A 20,822-nucleotide genomic window follows, 5' to 3' on the forward strand; every position below is an offset into this window, starting at 1 on the left:
ACTCCTTGCTGGTTATGTCAGAATGTATCAATAGAGTCATTCCATTGGTATAATAATAGGGGGGAAGAGTTGCCTAAGTTGTCATTATTTAAAATAAAATAGAAGGATAAAATGGTTTGGAAAACATAATATTTTATAGCTGGAGTAACTAAAAAATGTTTTAATAAATTTAAAAAATCTCTCGTTCGGCAACTATTTGTGTGATTTATTCACAGTTAATCTAGAACATTGCGTCTTACCTTCTTTTTCTTTTACAAAGCACTAACCCAATTACCAAGGTGGTTATCAAAGTCACCAAGAGGATAAGAGGCACAATGATGGCAATGCTTCCTGTAAAATCAATGAACGAATAGATGAAATAAATTAAGTAAGGAATGATATAATACTTTATCACACCAAATCATTTGACCAGCGACATAATAAATATGTAGCTTAGCTTAAATATTTATGTTCCTGGCTCATAACAGTGTTACTGAAAATCATTCTGCCATTAAATACTTGATCTGCTGGAAATGTATCTTTAGACAGCTTTCATGTACGTGTTTCATTTAAATATCTTGAGATTTATCTGACTTCTTTGTCAATCTGAGATTACTGAGTTTCCCCATCTCCTACTTCCAATTATGCAAGCACATGCTGGTAACTACTACTATTTGTGAATGAAGTGCACATTTACACAGTGGTCATATATTGGTCATACTTATACAGTTTTACTGGTCCATTCCTACCCTTAGTTGTATTCTTTTAGCTGTAAATAATTTCTGGCCATGAGTAGACATGGAAAGTTAGAGGGCAGTTGTGCAAACCAAGAGAACCATCAATGTTAGATTTGGAGAGACATTGGCCTAATTCCGCTGGGATTATATGTCATACATGGCTGGAAGAAAACTGAAAGCAAGAGTTGCCTGAAAACAGGAGAGAATTAACTAGCTAATGTTAACTTTTCTAACAGATAAAATTTAGGGACCACAAACTAAGGCTGTTGTCTAAGACTTAGAGTAAATATCCGGTTGATCCCAGTCATTTTAATCTCCAGCAAACCTAAGAAACAAAACAACCCAACAACTAATTAAAATGTACTGTGGGCATCTTGAATGATTTAGGAACACCTTTTAAGAATTATTAAATTATATGATTTATTTTTCTGAAAGTACTTGTGCATGTAACAGTCCTGGGAAAGAAACTAATGATAACATATGCGCAATAAACAGCCATTGAGGGACTTCATTATAGAAATGTAATTCTGTTTTAAGAGTTTTATAGCCAGAGGTATCTGGGTTTGATAGTCCACACTGGAGATCACTTACCAAAATATCAGTCTCATTAAAGAAATTTGGGGTATAAAATAAAGTGCCTCTTTGGAACTTTAAGAAAGAATTTATTTATAATAACCAAAAACCCATCTCTTCTACCCAAGAAAAAATAAGACTCACCTTCTTCAGTCACTTTCTAAAGTGTAAAACTCATTTTTACTTTTTCATGTAGCTGCTAAGACTATACAAGCTAGTGAGTTTGATATTACATTACCTCCTTGTTTTTGAGAAAGTGAACTTTATATGAAAGTGTAATTTATTAGAAATTAATGAAAATAGAGAATCTGGTCCCTTGGATGGTAATTAACATTTGTTCACAAGATTTAAATATCAGGAACAGCTTGGTTTCTTCATAAACTATGACTTCAACTGATTAATCTCAACTTTATAAATATTCTTAACTTCATTTTTTTTTTTTTTTGCTAGAGTGTGTGTAAAACTGGTAAGTATAAACTATCTACCAACTCTTTTTAGGTATATAAGATTTTGTTTCCCCTCAGTGCAATTATAAATTATTTTAAAAAATAGATTGTACTTGTTCTATAGTTTTCCTTCCTGTAAGGGAGAAGGCTGTTTGTCACGTATGTGAGGAAACAAAAGATTCTTTTGCCCTCATCACAGATGGTAGTTGCAATCCCATCTATTATGGCACTCTGTTTAAGAGTCTAGATTTCTGATATGTTTTTGCAACCAATCAAGGTAACTGAAATAATGCTTGGGTCACAGATAAATAATGCAGGGTGGCAAGTTTCTGTTGTTGTTTTGCAAAATAGTTTATATTGATGGAAACAACTGCCAATATTTTTATAATTATAAAATAAGTATTTATCAAAGTATTTCCTAGTAGCATATCATCAGTAAATATCACAGTGTAATATATAATGATCAACATCTATTGTAGGTGATATTTTGATAGTATATTAAAGTGATTTGAAAAAGTATACTCTACTTACTCAGGGTAGGAGGATATAACAACAATTTTCCACACACAAAAAATAGAGCAAATAGAGCAAATCTTTCCTTGCAACATGTTTCTGAAGTTTCATTATACACCACTCAGAAGAAAGAACTATATTATCAAATTGTTATGAGGAAGAACCACCTCCCATGTGAGGGGTAGTGCCACATAGCAGTTGAGGTAATATGCTCTGGAGTCAAGCTACCTCTGTTCAAATCTCAGGTCTATTTACTTACAACATATCCCTGGGCCAATGACTTCCCTTTGTCTCCGTTTATTCACCTATAGAATAGGTATTATCTTTAATAGTTACCATAGAATTCTATAAATAGGATGTGCCTATTTTCAGTTATGAAAATAGCAGACTTGATGAATATTTGTTTGGTGGAAATTAGGATGAAGACATTATTTTGTGGCATTTTTTAAGTTACCTCTTTATATTTGAAAATCTGTGTTTCCTAGTATCAGATAGATTTTTTTCTATATTGAAACATGATGGATTGTATGAAACAGATAAGGATAAAATAGGAAAAAAGGAGAAACAATGATCCTATAACTGATCGCTCGTATCTTTTGTACTATAGTAAAACACAATTTCTACATCACTATCCCACAAACGCTGAGTGTATTTTTATCTTCCTCACTTTCAGCAGAAAAAAAAAGCACAATTTGAACATTCAGCAGCCACTCCCTTTAAACTTTGTATAAATTTATAATAGGAGCATGCAATAAATATTTCATTATCCTGAGTGTGAAATTCTTCAAAGTATCTTTAGAATAGTCACACTAGCTTCCCCCCCCTCCCCCACTATGTTGCCCTTGGTATAGTGCTGTGGCATCACAGCTCACAGCAACCTCAAACGTTTGGGCTTAAGTGATTCTCTTGCCTCAGACTCCCAAGTAGCTGGGACTATAGGCACCTGACACAATGCCCAGCTATTTTTTTGTTGTACTTGTCATTGTTCTTTGGCAAGCCTGGGCTGGGTTCCAACGCACCAGCCCTGGTGTATGTGGCTGGTGCCCTAACCACTGAGATACAGGCACTGAGCAACACACTAGCTTTTTCAAATGGAACTTAAGCACAAAGCTGTACAATAATATTTCTGCCTTATTCCACTGGCTGTTTCAGATACTTTAAACTTCAAGGTCCAGTCAACATCAGTACCACTACTCAAAGATGATTAAGAAAGCTGGGTGAGCATGAATCAGAAAGGTGGGTGCAAAATGATAGCATTATGCAGACATAGGCAGTGTATTCTGGATTATGCCGAGGTTCAGTGATAATGGACTATTTCAACTTAAGGATAAATTCCTCAAGTATCATCTTTCTTTTAAGCAGATGACTTTTGCCAAAATTTGAGAAGCACTTGGTATCCATTCAAAACTATTAGATTTTATCTAAGAAAATAAAATACAAGTAACCCTCCTACCTTAGGAAGAATTAGTTTAACTACCTTTTCTGTCCTGTCAGACTTAGTGAGGCAAGTTGCTCCAAGCGTAACTGTCTGGTAATAAGCACCTTCTAATAGAATCATTATTTAGTCAACTTTGCTCAAGTCTGTGATAATTTGACATTTACATAGTTATAGCCCTTCTAATGTGTATTGATACTTTCATTAAATATAATGACTTTGAATCAGAATCTTTGGGAAAAGGGCTGCAACTCCTTGTAACTCCTCCTACTGTTAGAAGTTCTCCATCTCACATAGTAGTGTGTGGGGGTCAAGGACAGTTTGGTTTCACAGGTCCCTGAAACAACCCCCTCACATGTGAGAGTGCTGAAACAGATACATGCACTGAGAGGTGTTTTTTCCTAAAGGAGGTTGTTGCCCATGCAAGTGATGGGAGACTCTACTCTAATAAAATGCCCGCAGCACTCCTCTTCAAATCATTTTCCCAATACCAAACTTTCCCCTGTGGATAGACCTTATATAAAGTTTCAAAATTCAACACATATTCTAGTCTTGTTTTTCTCTTTTCATAGAGTTTTTATCAATATTTTACAATTACTTTTTACTCTCTAAAGGCTACGTGTCTGATTTATATTTAATAATCGCAAAATTACCAGAAAGGACAGGCTAACGCACCTTCGCAATTCACAATTTATAAATTCAGTGTGTCCTATAGGTTTGTAATGACAAATGTATTTTTCATATTAAAAATTGCTGTTTATGATTGTTGAATTTTGTAAATAGTTTACAACATCATGTGTAAATTACTATGCCTCCAGAATTATGACAACATTAAATCTTGGGAAGAGAAAGAGACTTTTTTCTTTTCTTCTTCTTTTTCTTCCAATTAGGCAAGGTATATTTAGCCACCTCTAACCTTTTTTGAACAATTTCCCTAATCCCTGGTTTTTATTCCTACAATTATATGCCATACCTTCCTTGAGGACTTCTACTTTCCCTGACCCAGGCACAGAACGCAAATTCTAAAGTAAACTCAAAATATTCCATAACCACGAATCATTCACTTTACCTCTCCAAATTCAAATATTTATGTCTATAGCCTACATATTCTAGACTTATTTGCCATTTTTAAAGATATTCATGCTTATTAACCCAATTAATCTCTAAATGTTGGAAATTTAGACAATGTTGCTTGAACCATCTCAAGCAATGACATAGTAACAATTTTGAGGCAACAAACAGATCAGCAAACATTTGGGGATTGCTTCTAGGGTACAAATATCATATGCTTTAGACTTTGATAGTATCTTTCCTTTTTTACAAATTTTGAAGTAGTATGCTTTTGTCTGTTTTCATGAAATCTTTTTCACCAACAGTGAAGGATGAGGGAAAAATCGCTTAACATAAGCATTGATCATTCAGGGATATGATTTTCCCTCTTCAACTATGTATTCACCCACTCATCAAACATGGTCAAATGTATGAAAATATGCATAAAGTGGAAAATTTTATTTCATAGTTTTATTTTGAAAATTTTTATAATGGCACTTAAAGTTGTCAGAAAATATAAACAGATGCACTAAGATGATGTAGACAGATCCGATCTACATCTATAGATGAACAAAAAAAAAGCTTACAAAAATGATCTATATTTTCATATACTTCAAAACCAGAGCTTTAAGGACAAAGGAGCAATAAGTCGACTATGATCTGTATAAAAATTGTTTGTTAATTTATTTTTCTTTACGAATAACTGATGGAGTCTGTTTGTTCCATAGCACACTGAAATACATTTCAAAATAATACACTCTGCTATAATTATAACAAGGAATTAGTTTTCTTCTTGGAGTTTTCTCAATCCATTGTGACATCTGCAGGCTTTGCAGGTGAGGGATATTTCCTAGAGAAAAGCTTATGCTAGGTTGGCAGATGTGTATTCTGAAAATTGCCCAAGTTGGAGATGAACTCTCACTGCCTACAACAGCACATAAATACTGTTTTTTTTTTTTTTATTAAATCATAGCTGTGTACATCAATGCAATTATGGGGTACAATGTGCTGGTTTTATATACATTTTGAAATATTTTCATCGAACTGGTTAACATAGACTTCACGGCATTTTCTTAGTTATTGTGTTAAGACATTTATATTCTATATTTAGTAAATTTCACATGTACCCTTGTAAGATGCACCATAGGTGTGGTTCCACCAATTTAAATACTAGTTTTTGTCAATCTCATCTTATAGATGAGAAGTCAGGGCTCCGTTTTTTAAGAACACCTGGATTGTAGTGGATCTCTTGCAAAATTCCATGAAAACCATTTTCTAAGACTCAAGTACTTCAGTAATGACATAAAAAGAATAATTTCTAATCTATGCAAACCACTCACAATATTAAACTTACTTGTGCTGATATGATCAGACTTGCTGCTCTTTGGGGCTGGCCTCTCACACTGTGTGCCTGACCAGTTGGCGGAACATCTAAAAAGATACAAACAATAAACAAGACTGGTGAATAGCAGAACCCGTAAGTCTGCTAATGCAATCATTTCAACCAAGTGAAATGTTACACGAATAGCTTCAATTGTACTTCACTTGTTGAAATACTTTTTAAAATTTAGGTTTACAGAATTTTTTTCTCATTTTGTGTTAAAACTGGTGTAATTTATACCAATATTGAACTATTGATTATGAAGAGGAAATTCATTTGAGAATTAATGAAAATTTTAAGTAGACACTTAAAAAAATTGAGTTTCATATTAATCAAATCCTTCTTTATTAACTTTCTGTGATTTTATTTTTTTACCGGTTGTAGGCCAAAGTGGAACTAACTACCAAAACAGAAAATGGTCATTTGTGTCCTAGTTCAAGCTGCAGAATTTTTCCTCTCCTAATCAGACATAAGAAAATACAATCCTGTCCTATTTTAAATAATACTTCCATTACCATGAAGTCAAGAGAATGCGCCCAAGTTTTTATTGGGAGAAGCTGTTTTCCCTGTATAGATAACTATGATAATATGATGAAAAATAGTAAAGAATAAGAATAATAGATCTGATTAAAATCTATTCTTTAAGCATAAACCACAACTATGTAATATGCTGGCTGCATCCAAATCAATGCTGGGATAGTCTGAGCTGAGTATAAACAATATTCATTGGCTAACACAGGATGCCTCTGTGCATCTGTTAGAGGAAATCCATAGAAAAACAATTTAATTGGCACCAGTTCTTATTTAAAATGACTGTCAAATATCACCATATCAAGGATAGTTGTACACAGTGAAAGAATAACTTCCAGAATCATTCCAAGTGGATTTCTATGGGCTAGTGGGCCAAACTAAATAACTAAATAACAGCAATTTCAATGTCTCCGCCAATTCTGCCACAGCCAATTCTGATAGCTGGTGCTGTTTTCTGAACTAGGTTTCTATGATGCCATGTGGATGATCTGTGATATACGTAAAGATAGTATTGGAAGTCCTACAACATGGGCAGATTCTCATAAAATCATCACTATTGATAAAGTTAAATCATGAATATAAAAAAGTTTGTTTCAAAAGAGCATATATTAAATATAATTGCCAATAATGTCAAATAATAGTTATTGGATTAATAATGATAAATTCAATACTATGAATATGGAGTATGACTTAAATGAAAATTAATATCATTATTTATGTTATGATTCAGGTAATCACTCATGCATCAGCCCAGCTTTTTGTTCAGTTGCCTCATAAAAAGCTTCCATATTAAATAATTTTCTATGTATCACATTTATTATAAACCAACCTACAAGTAGTTCATTACAATTAATAAATATATTTTTAGGCCAGGTCTATGACTATCTATATTATTGAAGGGAGTAGATGGGATGAGTATATTTTTAATAATTAAGATAAAGTTAACAATCAATAAAATGATTGATTTTTTAAAATAATTTTTGTTCTTTATCATTGTGGATTTCGCAGATAAATAATCTAGAAAATTGTTCTAGTTCTTCACAAATTATAATTGTTTACATAGTCCACATATAATTCAAAATCAGATATTTAGGAGCATTTTGCAAACATGTCCTCAGAGTGAATTCTGATGATTGCAAAACTCTTTGTGTTATGTAGCTTTACATCTGTTGAGTTTTCCTAATTGACCACTGAGAATGTTTTCCATGCTCTAGTGAAAAACTAATTACTGACTGCTCAGTAATTTCATTATAAAGCTGATGTGTACAAGGCTGAATGTGTGCAATTATATTGAATTATTGATTAAATTATCAAAATTTACTCTTTATATTACCTCATTTAAAAAAGTACAGATGAAATCATGGTTCAGTTTCAATAAAAGGAGTGACCCAAAGTATATTATGTTGTGTTACTATAGCTAAAAACCTTTAGGAATCGTCATTACACTAAAATGCTTGGAAGTCAGAAACTTGACTTGCTGAAGAATTAAAGAATTAAATGCAAATTGACATTATTAATTTGTGACATGAACATTATGTATATTAAATAAAATAGAAAATTATGGAAAACATGCCTTTAGAGTTCCATATTAACACAGAGAGATTTTTGCACAAAGAAGATAAGGATAGTGTGATTCTTATTACAAACTCTCAAATTGTTTGAGTACAACAGGTGATATTTGGTAATAGTGTGGTATAATTTATACCACTATTTATGATAGATGAAAGAAGTCACCTGCTAGTGGTCATAATTCTCTTCCCTTTGGAATTGTGAGAAGCACCTTTAAATTTCTAATCTTCAGGGAATATTTTACTTATTCCATAGCAGAAAAAGCTCTCAAAGACTCTCCTGAAGAAATAATTAATTTTAACAGTTATACACCTTAATCAGTTGATGATCACCTTGCAATTCTCCCTGTACTCCTTATAATATTTTATGGCCAAAGGTAAAATATGTTCCACTGTTCTGCATTTGTCTCAATCTTAAAAATCTCTTTGAGACATTAAATCAAATAGTCATTATTCTGGTTGCCTACTTACAAAATTACAACTTAGGCATTTGCTGCTCCACAAGTTCTTCTAATGGTTGATTTAAGACCACATATTTTCACCATCTTTATAGAAATTCATAAATCTTCAGTCTCTACCCATGAGTAGATTACAGTGATCAAAGCCAATAATGGAAAAGTATTTAAAAATAGGCAATGTGTTCAGATCGTCAAAATGTCCTGTCCAATTTTCCACTGAATTATTTGCACAACCATGCTGATTATAATTTCTCTGTACCTGTATTTTTTTCATCATTCCTTAAGCAAAACCCATAGTCCATGCTCTGGAAATCTGAAATCTGTACCGTTGCAATCCACTGCTCCCTGTTATTCATCCAGGGACAATTTTAAAGTTAGTCTTTCATGGCCCATCCAAGCAATTTATTTTTCCTCACCAATACAAACACCTGTTATCAATCATTTAGAAACTAATCTTCAGTTGATTCCCAAGTCCCTTAACCTTTAGGTAATGAAAATCAGCTTCAACTTATGTGCTTATCACTATACTATTTTATATTATTTAAATTGTTAAACATGTTCATGAATTTTAACTGAGTATTGTAGGATCAGGGATAGACAGATAGAGAGACATAGATTCCTATTTATTTAGTCAAATAATCATTCATCTCTCTGTCCTTCATCATCAAATGAAGATACTTCTCTTAGCACTTTCTTCCTGCAGGCAACAGCTAACTGGTAAAGGGTTACGGATTTATCATTCTTTGTCATCTTCCCTTCTTTCCTATGCTATTGATATTAGAAAGATTACTTACTACTACATCGTTTTCTTCTTTCCTCCTCTCCTCTCCCTCTCCTTCTCCCTTTCCTGCTCCTTCTCCTCTCCTCTCCTCTCTCTCTCTCTTTCTTTCTCTCACTTTATCACCCTCAGTAGAGTGTTGTGATGTCACAGCTCACAACAACCTCCAACTCCTAGGCTTAGGTGATTCTCTTGCCTCAGCCTCCCAAGGAGCTGGGATGATAGGTGCGGGCCACAATGCCTGGCTATTTTTTGTTGCAGTTAAGACAGGGCCAGCTTCGAACCTGCCACCCTCAGTATATGGGGCTGACACCCTACCCACTGAGCCACAGGCAGCGCCCTACTACATTGTTTTCTTAATGTTACTATTCCACTTCCATAATAGCTGTATGTATAAATAGCTCTTAATTACATGTATTTAATGACATATTCTTTATGTTCTGGACTAGAATAAAGATTAGCAAAGTGATTAAAAAAATTAGATTCCAAGGTTCCATATTCCAAAGAATTCTTTAGATGGTTTGGGGGTGTAGCCAGGAATGCAAGAATCTACATTTTAACTAAATGAATGTGATGAAAGTAATCCATATATCATACTTCAAGATTTATTTGAGATAAATTATTTTTATATTCCAGTAGACTTTGTTCTTATACCAAATGTTATTTAATCATTTTTATTCTTACATGCCAACTATCATTGTTAAAAAGGTTAAATAACCTGGGTAGAAGTTCTTTACACAGTATGTGGAGTTTATTTATTTATGTTTTGTAATTACTTCTCACCTGAGTGTTACTATATGAAACACATAGTAAATTCATTAACAGTTTGTCAATTCTTGCATAGCTACAATAGTTTTGTTCCAATGATCATTTCTGTAGTATAGGGAAATATCCTTGCATAAAGGCTGCAGTGTACGGATGTTACTAGGAAGCACAATAAACACATTTAGAATGTCAAAGTAAGTTCTGCATTTGTAAGGGGACAAAATACAACCTTTAAAATAGAAGTTATTATATTTTATAGAACAACCATAAGATATATTATTAAACTGTCCAAAATAATGATAGTTCTGAAGTAGTAGAGTGATTATTATAAAGGAAATTAAATTAGATATAAAATACTGATGATATATTAACATTTTTAGGTATTGTATTTCACTATAACAATGATCAATTTACATGAACTGCTTTTATCACTTTGCAGAAATGTGGCCTAGAGGAGGGCCACTTTGGGAGGACTGCAAAATAAAATAATAAGATTAATAGCTGCTCCCACTTTTCATCATATTTAAAGGTCATGGACTCTTGTGACTATAGTGGAATTCAAAGGTGAACCTTAAAGCTATTTGAAATTGAATTTCCCCTCTCATATATATATATGCAAGGCTGCCCTTATTAACCATGATGATGGAGGCATTTGGAAAGAAAAATCTTTTAATATAACCTTTTCTTTATCTATACAGGAAAAACAATGGTACAATAGGATTAAAGAAGTCTTGGAAAAGTTGGGCATGGTATCATGAATGTTTCCATGCTCCCAAAACCTCATTCAATAAGAAAGAAAAATGTGATTATATGTTATGCAGCAGATTTATGCAAAAGTAGTTTCAGTTAGTGAAGAAAATTAGAAAAACTAAATACTACATGCAAAATTTTTCTGATTAATTCTCCAATTTCACTCTTTTGGTGTTGAGAACATAACTAAATATACATGATGTTCCTCACTTGAAATCTCTGTACTCTATGTAGCCTCTGGCACCTTCTATGACCCCTTTGCTTGCAGACAGCAGCACTGTAAAATGCAAAAAAATTTATTGCATTTTGGGGCACATATTTAGATATCTATTTACCTGCTCTGCTTAATTTTCCCTTAAAACTATTTTCAACTATTATTGCTTTATAATCTTCTTAGGTAAAATTACTTCATGTATACATACAAATGCTTAATTTTTATGACATACTTCAAAAATTTCCTGACCCAACTTTCATCCGAAATTTAGTGTCATATTTAATAAAAATTTGCTAATCCATGTGCCAGATCCAAGGATAGTTAAGTTCGCACAAAAAATACTTGCATTCAAATTCTATAATAACTATATGACTAGAAATTACCTACTGTCTGAAATGCGGAAGTTCATCTTTAAATGATTGCCCAAAGAATCTCTATGGATAAGTGGTAGAAATAGAATGTGGGGTTATTATTTAACAATGTTTTAGAAGACAATTTCATAATTCTTCTAATTCAAGGAAGAAATAGGAAAAAATACTTTTCCTTACTTGCTTATGTCCAGGAGAGTACTAGGCTCTTAATTAAAAAGTTAAAATATTCAGGACACATGCTCCTACATGCCGTGCCCTGTTACTCAGAGTGAGCACACCTCCCCTGCAATTAGGATCTGAGCAGAGAAGGATCATCAGAAGCCATAGGCATGATCTGAGAAACCTTAAGGAACTCCTTCAGGGGACCTAAGCAGTGGTGAGGAGAACCTCAGCTTCCCAGCACCCTCCTCCTGCCTCTGTGGACCCTAAGCACTGAGACCAAGTCCTACCAGCATGACCAGCATAAGCAGTCTCCATGATGACACCACAGTTTTGCCCCTGTAATCTTCAGATTCAGTTTTGAAGCTCCTGCTGTGCTGAAGGCAAAGACTCTGCCCCTGTAGTTCTAGGGATTATGCCAGGCCTGAGATTCCACCCCCAAGATTCCAGAGTTGTGCCAGGGCACCAGGACCCCACCCCAAGTCTCCACTATTGAATGCTAGGTCAGTAGAACCTCCCGTTGTCCAATTTTATGCTCAAGATCCCCCAGCCCTGAGCCATTATTACTCCTGGACCTAGTTCATGCAGATTCCCCCAGTCTGGTCATCCCTGACCACTGTCTAACTAGTCACTGAGCTGCCAATGCCACCTTCACTGGGTGGCCTTTGGCAGAGCAATCCATTACAACAACAGCTGCCAAGGAGAGGGGCACATACAGTTCCCAACTTGTGCTTCCAACAGTGAGCTGGGGAGTAACTCTCCACTGCACACAAAGATTGTCCAGCACTGCCTGTAACAGAGGTCAAATGGAACAGCTGTTCCATAAGCTCCTGAGGCACTCGCCACTCCCCTGATGGCTAACACTCCAGAGAAGGACACAAAACCTCCAGAGAGAGACCCCCACTTCACCTTACTAGACAGGACAAACAGAAAAGATGAAATTTACCAAGAAATTATCTATAAAAAGAAGTTTGTTAAGTTTGGTGCTTTAAATTAGAAATGTTTAAAGGTAAAACTCTATGAAATCCTGCTTGAGCAGAAATGGCCACTGAAACGTTAAATGATGACTGAATAAATTTGAAAACATGAAATCTGTAGGAATGGAGCAATTCACCATCTAGATAGTCTCCAGGGAATTTTACTAAATGCTGATGAGCAAGGGTTAGGTATTTTTTAGAGTGAGTACACTTTTTGTACTTAACTGAATGTACTACACATATCAACTGAAAAGGAAAAGAAATAATCATAAAATTAGGATGAAGAGGATGAAGTATTATGATGGATGCAATTGAAGACATATAAGTAGGATATTACATTAGACATGTAGTAGGTTAGAATTCTATAGCTAAAAGAAGAAAGAAAAATCAAATACATGCAATACCAGCAAAAGCTCTCAAGATGAAAGCCAATTCCAAATTTGGTTTAAAAAACATAAAAAAGCAGGGATTTAAATGTTTAATACCAATCAGATAAAGGGACTATCTTGCTACCTAAATATCATATTATTAATAGGACAGAATAGGAGTAAACAATAAAGACATTTTCTATAGAAACACAGCAAAGGTCCTTCCTAATTCTTAGGTTTCCTCAGGTGTAGGGTAATGAAAACTGAAACTGTGGTGGGACAGCCTGCAGTATCTTGTAAGTATATTAGGTGACTAAGTACTGCTCAGGATATATTCATCCTGTTCAAATTTGCAACAATGGTAGCATATTTAGAGGTGTTACTAGAAGTGCCTTTATTAGGGCAACATCTAATTCTTTAAAGACACTAAATTCATTTTCAATTGCGGTGCTCATGCACTGAAATACTGATTCTAGGCACTTGCTTAGAGTTTGAATCATGGGAAAATGAATTGGATATACAAATGGCTATCTGCTTTCTGGTTCTTCAGCCTAGTCCTTATTCTAGTTGTAAGTTTTCATAATGATTCCTATACATGCCCTGAAAAGTAACACCAAAGCTCTCCAGAACCGAAGAATTTGTAATTGATTAAGGAACCTTGTATAATATCAGCATCAATTCCCCAATTACTGCTATTCAGCCTTCCTCAAAATTTAGGACATGAACTTTCAGATTTTTTAAAAAAAATTTTAATTGCTTAAGCCAAGTGTGGTGGCTTGCACCTGTAATCCTAGCTCTCTGGGAGACCAAGGAAGGTAGATGGCTGAGTGCAGGACTCTGAGACCACCCCAAGCAAGTGTGAGACCTCATCTCTAATAAAAATACAAAAAAAAAAGTGGGGAATTTTGGAAAGCACAGGTTGTCCCAGCTTCTGGGGAGGCTGAGGCAAGAGGATAGCTTGAGCCCAAGAGTTTGGAGTAGTTGTAAACTGTGACACCATGGTATCACCTACCCAGGGCAACAGAGTGGGATTATGACTCAAAAAAAATTTTTTTTAAATTAAAATAATTTAATTGTTTAAAAAGGACATACACAATCCAAAAACAAAAGGTAACCTAAGATAAAATGAGAAAAAGTTGTAAAATCAAGCTATAGTATGAGTTACCAAATGTGTCTATCTAGTATAAATGTTATTAATAATTATAACAAAGCTCTCACCAGATTTGTTTAACATTTATAAGAACATGTTGCACACAGAAACATTTGAAAGCCTATGACAAAAGTTGCACACATATCTTTCCTAATCCTAGTGTTAGATTACTTTCTTAGACTCAAGGTGAGAAGCTTTAAGCAGGTAATGCTCTAAAAATTGGTTCAGGATGTAGAGTGTCTTTAATAAATCTAAAATTCTATGAAATATTATAATTGTATTTTACATAACAGAGAAAACTGCTACTTGATGTCAATTATACACATATTTATGTATTGCTTCAATATACCATCAAAAATATGCTATATTCTATATTTTATATTTGCCTATAACTATGCTAGACTATGATTTATTGAAAGGTAGAGATGATCTATTATTCAACTTTCTATTCTCTCATTCTGGAGCTATATATATTACATACTCAATATAAATTTGGTTGGTCAATGTTTGCTATTTGAAAAAATGAATGAATGAAGGCACGGAGAAACACAATTAAACAGCTATGAATACATATCCATATACAGAAGTGTGATGAACATGTACAAAACTTATCCTGTGAAGGATGGATAGCACCATTCATAAGAACATGCTCCAGGTAATTACCAATTGTTGCTCATTGAAAGGAATGTTAATATACTACACAAAATATTTTAGATATAAGAACCAAAGTGAAATTTTTAAAAATTTCATTTCTTCCTTCTTTTTTTTTCACTCATTCATCAATTCTTCCATTTATAAAATTAGGTTGATCACATTTGAGCACCTTGGGCATATATAAATTTTATTCCTTCAGTGATATAAACTGTGTGGCACTTGTTTCTTGTTCCAGGGTACAGCAAATTAAGAAAATGTTATTTTATTTCTGTGACAAAAAAAATCAGTTCTAAGAGTATTTACCTGATGGGTCCTTTAATATGGAAATCAGTTTTATATAAAACAACAAATACACAATTTATTGTAATGTAATTCTATCAGTTAATTTAAATGATTGTTTGAAATTTAACAGGAATGGCAAGTTTGAGTTTTGGACTTAGGACTGCATTAAAATCTAGGCTCCTCTTCTCACAAAGAATGCATCTTTAGGCGATTCACCCCATTTCACGATTCTCATTTGGTATTACAGAGCAGAGCAACACCCCCTGCTTTTAGCTCACATCACCCACAGATGTAGTCTCTTAAGGATTAGCCTTTGTTTTCTCCTTAAATCTGCTTCCTATCCTATTTTAAATTTTTTCTTTGTATTTTATATGGTTTTCCTTCACTACCTCAAATCTTTCTTTTTCTCTCTTCCGTTTTTCTTTCTTGTTATGGTTAGTGGAACTTCTTAAAAGAAAAAAAAATCCAGATTTCTTGAGAAATATATATAAAATTTGTATATCATCTGAGTTAGTACACTTTGGATGATAAAAAAATTATAAATGTTAAATTTATATTACAGAGTTTCATGTGGCATACCAATATCAATAGATATTACAATCTCTGATTTGTACTCCTAAAAGAAAAATGCTACTAGGCCTTTAGTTTCTCCTTTAACATGATGCCTCTTCCTGCTGCTCTCCTCCACTAGGAGAAATAAATTATTTCTGTAAGTGACAGTAAAACAAGCCAACTTTTAAATTTTTAATTTTTAAACTAATGTAGGTAGTAAGCATATGAGTTTAATTGTCATTTGAATATTGTATCAAGGTAATTTGGGTCAAGTGTTAAGTTGAAGATCATCAATTAATATAATTTTATTGACTTGTTCCAGCATGGGAAAAGATGTTTTAAGCATCTAAACTTTGAGGTTCTATGCTATAGCTGTAAAATCAAGGGAATGCAGGCTAATAGAAATAAAAATAATTTAAATTGTTAATGAATACAAACAAAAATAATATATAATGTATTGTGCTTTTTTTGATCATTCTGATATACTAATAATATTAAATACCAAGAATATGTCCCCCAAATCAAAGGAAAATAACATGACTGAATCAAAGCTGCATGCTAATACATGTAGCTGCCCAATATATAATTATCCAATAATTATTCTTTATTAGAATACAACATGCACTCTCAAAGTACAAACTGGAGTTTAAATTTGCATAGAAAAAATATCATATCTGCGCTTTTTTCCACCCGTGGCATGACTTGCAAGGTGAAAGCTAGAGAAAGCTACAATCTTGTATCTGGGATGATAAAGGATAGATACTGATATGACAAGTCATCTTAGGCTTTACTCATTTAAAAGACATGCACTTTTTATAATTTTGTGCTTTGAAAATATGCCAAAGAGCGGAAAGCAAATCAGGACATGCAATGGCTGGACTCTTGAAATGTGGACAACACAGGCTGCTGAAGTGGAATTGCTCAGTACATCCACTAAAAAGTTGTGATCTCTTTGTAATCACTCATAACTTCCTTGGGCCTATCTCAAACATTCCCTATGGAGTCACAGAGTCACTTGGTCCATGGGGAGGAGTGAGCACTGTGCAGTCCAGCAGAAGGACCTGGGAACAAATTGCACAACCTCCTTTTTACAAGACCAGTATTTGGAGAAACCGAGGTCTTCATTAGCCATCACAATATGGAGGAACAATTCCTATCTTTTAAAAATTTGTGGCAGAAACAACCCATTATCTTCCTCACAATAGCTTCATTGAGAGCTTCTCTAATACCTGTGAATTGCCTTGTGAATTTCTCATCCTAAGGAGTTAGAAAATAATGCTGAACTTTTAATAAAATAATTAGACTGGTGCAATCACAAAACCAAAGAAAATGAGAAAATGCTTAATTTAGACAATGCTCAAAGTGAATTTCCTTTGGTACTTACTATTCACTTTGCATCCTTCTGTGCTTTAAAAAATTCACTTTGAGGCCAGGAATGAGGTCTCATGCCTGTAATCCTGGCATTCTAGAAGGGCTACATTGGTGGACTATTTTAGCTTATAGTGAGTTAGAGACCAATTTGAGCAAAAGCGAGACCCCACATCTACTAAAAACAGAGAAAACTATCTAGGAGTTGTGGCAGGTGCCTATAATCCCAGCTACTTGGGAGAATGAAGGAAGAGGATTGCTGAACAGTGATGCCACACCACTCTACCGAGGGCAGCAGAGTGAAACTCTGTCTCAAAAAAAGGTTTTTTTCTCTTTGGAAATGTGTATAAAGCTAGGGATTTCTGCTCATAGTAATCAAGGGTGGGGACTCGCAGTAGAAGTTGAGCTGGCTTTACCGATTGCAGTCCCCTTCCCGGTCACTGTTACTATCACTCTCACTGAACTATTAACCCTTTGTTTATGCCAGATTTTTGCCTTATTTTCAATAACAAGCACTTTTTAAAAAATCCTCAATTTATTTTTTATCTTCAGACTCCTAGGAGCTGAAATTATACTAGCTTTTTATTATTTCTATCAGTCTATTACAATGGCTTTATGATTTTACTTTTATTGTTAAGTGTTTACTATGTTGAGAAATGTTTAACCCTCAAAAAAATCTTAGGAGGTAGATGCTATTAGCATTTCCATATTAAGATGAGAAAAGAAAAAAAAGTGAACAAAACCAACTATAAATCCTGAGATATAAGGTGATCTAGCCTCTATTAACAAAATTCCTAGTCATTTTTCAATTGAAAAATCTTTGTTCTCCTTTGCATTGCAATTTAGGATTTATGATAACATCCATTTTTTCACATCTAAGGCCTACTTTTCTCATATCACCATGCTGTTAAGACTTTCCTGAAACATACGTATGATAGTTACACTTAACATTTCAAATGGTACTAGTGTTCATTTACTGGTTATAGAATGAATTTCAAGCTCCTAGCTAAGCAGGCCAAGTTTGTGAGAATTATTGTTAATCTGATTCATATTAATAATTATAAATAGTATTGTCCAATATTTCTCCACAAGAGCCATTTATCTTACACAACTCAAATGCCCAAAGCATCTGTCATATTTCTTCTTGCCTCATCTCTTTCTTCACATAGACTCAGAGCCTCTCAAGAGCAGGTGTAATAACTGACTTTCTTCTTATTCCTTACCCATTTTTGAGAGAGAACTTCAAAATAAAACTGACCCAAAACTCAGAAAACAAACAAAAGTCAAGGGAAAGAGAGAACAAAATGAATCGAATTAAATTTTCCTAATAAGGTAGTGTAAGGCGCCCACCCCACATACCGAGGGTGGTGGGATTGAACCCAGCCCCGGCCAAACTGGAACAGAAAAATAGCCAGGCATTCTGGCAGATGCCTGTAGTCCCAGCTACTCGGGAGGCTGAGGCAAGAGAATCGCCTAAGCCCAAGAGTTGGAGGTTGCTGTGAGCTGTGACCCCACAGCACTCTACCGAGGGTGATAAAGTGAGACTCTCTACCAACAACAACAACAACAAAAGAGTATATTAAGCCTGTTTTTTTGTTCTTTTAGAAATGAAAAAGTAGATCAAAAATCATGGGAAAATAGGTCATTTTTCTCTTATTTTCTGACCCTTCCTTCTTTGAGAATTTATCAATAAGAAAGTTGTGCTTTTACAGTGATGATAGAATGATTGTCTTATTGTAGGCTTCTGTATATCATAATAAAATGCAGGCACCAATACATTAGTTTTTTAAACAACTATAATTAAGCACACGTTACAAGGAGAATGTATGGTAGCTGTTGGGATAAAATAGATAAATCAGACACAACCTCTTATGTGAAGGAATTTACAAACTCCTTTGTAATAGACATTTAAATGTAAAGAGGCCATGGTATAGAATAGGCAGCATTCTTGAGCCAAGTGCAAGGAAATATGTTTCATGTCCAACACTCTCATGGGTCACCTACTCTCACAGGTCAATCCTAGCCACAAAATGTGGATATTGTAATATGAGGATTGTAAAACACATGCATGCATGCACATGCGCGCGCACACACACAGACAAATGATGAGGAAAAAAGGTAATTTTGTGGAGAACCATTTTCCAAAAACAGATGAACAAAAACCAGATGCCCATACAAATCTAGCCCAAAACAAAACAAAACAAAAACAAACGAACAAAAAAAACTTGTAAGGAAAATGCTCACAGCAAATTATTTTTAGCTTTTATTTCAAGTAAAGAAGTAAAACATAAAAACTAACAGTGCTATCTTGTTTTTGACCACATGGAGAATTCTTCTTGCTACGGGCAAGAAGCAATAATATATATTACAAGCAGTGTCCTAGAGTTTTGCCATGCTGCCATTTTCAAAACAGTGAGTGCCTGAGTTGATATATTTTTAGAAGCAATGTGATATTAGAGCTAGATCTTTTTAATTCTCCCTTTTCAGATGATTCAAATGAAAAGTTTTTTTTCTTCTATTTTTAAAACCAAATATGAATTACATGGAAAATTACCTTGGAAAAATAAATATTAACCAAATACCAGCAATAACAAATATAGATTGCTTTTATTTTCAGGTTCTTTCAAAATACTTTTAACTGTATGTGTACATGTATATCAAAGACATTATAAATACGTGTCATGATATGTGTGTGTTTGCATGTATTTATGTATATTGTGGCCTGTGTACAAGTTCAGACAATTAAGTACACAAACTATGTACTCCCTGTGGGAAGCTATGCACTGACACCAACTTTTACTCTTCAAAGAACTTTTCCTAGGATAAGTTCAGGAACTTAATTGTCCAACTATATATGCTTTTTATAAAATTAGATTGTAATATATATATGTGTGTATATATATATATAAAATTTTTTAGTCAGATATCTGATGATTATTCTTACTTTTGTCTTTAGGTTATGTAATTTTTTATTTCTGTGTCTGGAATCTCTTTCCCCTAGGGGTTCTCAAACTTTTTAAACAGGGGCCAGTTCACTGTCCCTCAGACTGTTGGAAGGCCGGACTGCAGGCCCCGGGACGAGTCGGCTGCTAAGCAGGACAGGCAGCAGTGGCAAAAACATCTGGCAGGCCGGATAAATGTCCTAGGTGGGCCGCGTGTGGCCCATGGGTCGTAGATTGAGGACTCCTGCATAGCCTAATGGCCCATGCTTACTTTTTCTCAATATTTTGACTCAAACATCACTATCTCAGGGAGGCTTTCACTAGCCACTTAACTTCAGATTTTAAACGTTTCTTCAAAATTCCATATCCTTCTTCCCTGCTCTATTTTTGCCTTAACATATAAGAGCACTTAACACTATTAAAATACTTAACAAATATTTTACACATTTATTTTCTTTATTTTCTATCTCCTTTCACTGAGACTTCCACAAAGTAAATTTTTGTGTCTTTTTATTGATATATTCTCTAGTGCCTAAAATAGCATTGATCTATAGTAGATGCTCAATAAATTTTTATTGATGAATGAATATGGGAAGGAAAGATTGGCAGTTTTTTGTTATCTCAAACATGAAGTATGAACAAATCGAGGGACCAATATTTGAGATTCTAGTTTTTATAGAGTATGGATCCACAACTTGGGATTCATAGTACTAAAGAGGTTGGAAGGACTATTCTTTCCTCTGAAGTTAGGCATAAGTGGGCTATTTATATATTAGTTATACTCTAATATGTTATTTTGAAGTATCAGAGAAATGAATTAT

General features: G+C 34.1%; 1 protein-coding gene across 1 annotated transcript in view; it reads right to left on the bottom strand.

The window, feature by feature from the left end:
• LRP1B (LDL receptor related protein 1B) overlaps positions 1–20,822 on the bottom strand; it is a 320,398-nt gene that overhangs the window by 8,785 nt on the left and 290,791 nt on the right. The window contains exons 45-46 of the mRNA XM_003794393.2: positions 6,088–6,164; positions 240–330 (exon numbers count right to left, since the gene is read on the bottom strand). Coding sequence (XP_003794441.1) covers positions 240–330; positions 6,088–6,164 — 168 coding nt within the window. The remainder of the gene's footprint in view (positions 1–239; positions 331–6,087; positions 6,165–20,822) is intronic.

Source organism: Otolemur garnettii, unplaced genomic scaffold (assembly GCF_000181295.1).
Source record: "Otolemur garnettii isolate 467f Iridium unplaced genomic scaffold, OtoGar3 scaffold00080, whole genome shotgun sequence".
In the NCBI taxonomy this organism is placed as follows: domain Eukaryota; kingdom Metazoa; phylum Chordata; class Mammalia; order Primates; family Galagidae; genus Otolemur; species Otolemur garnettii.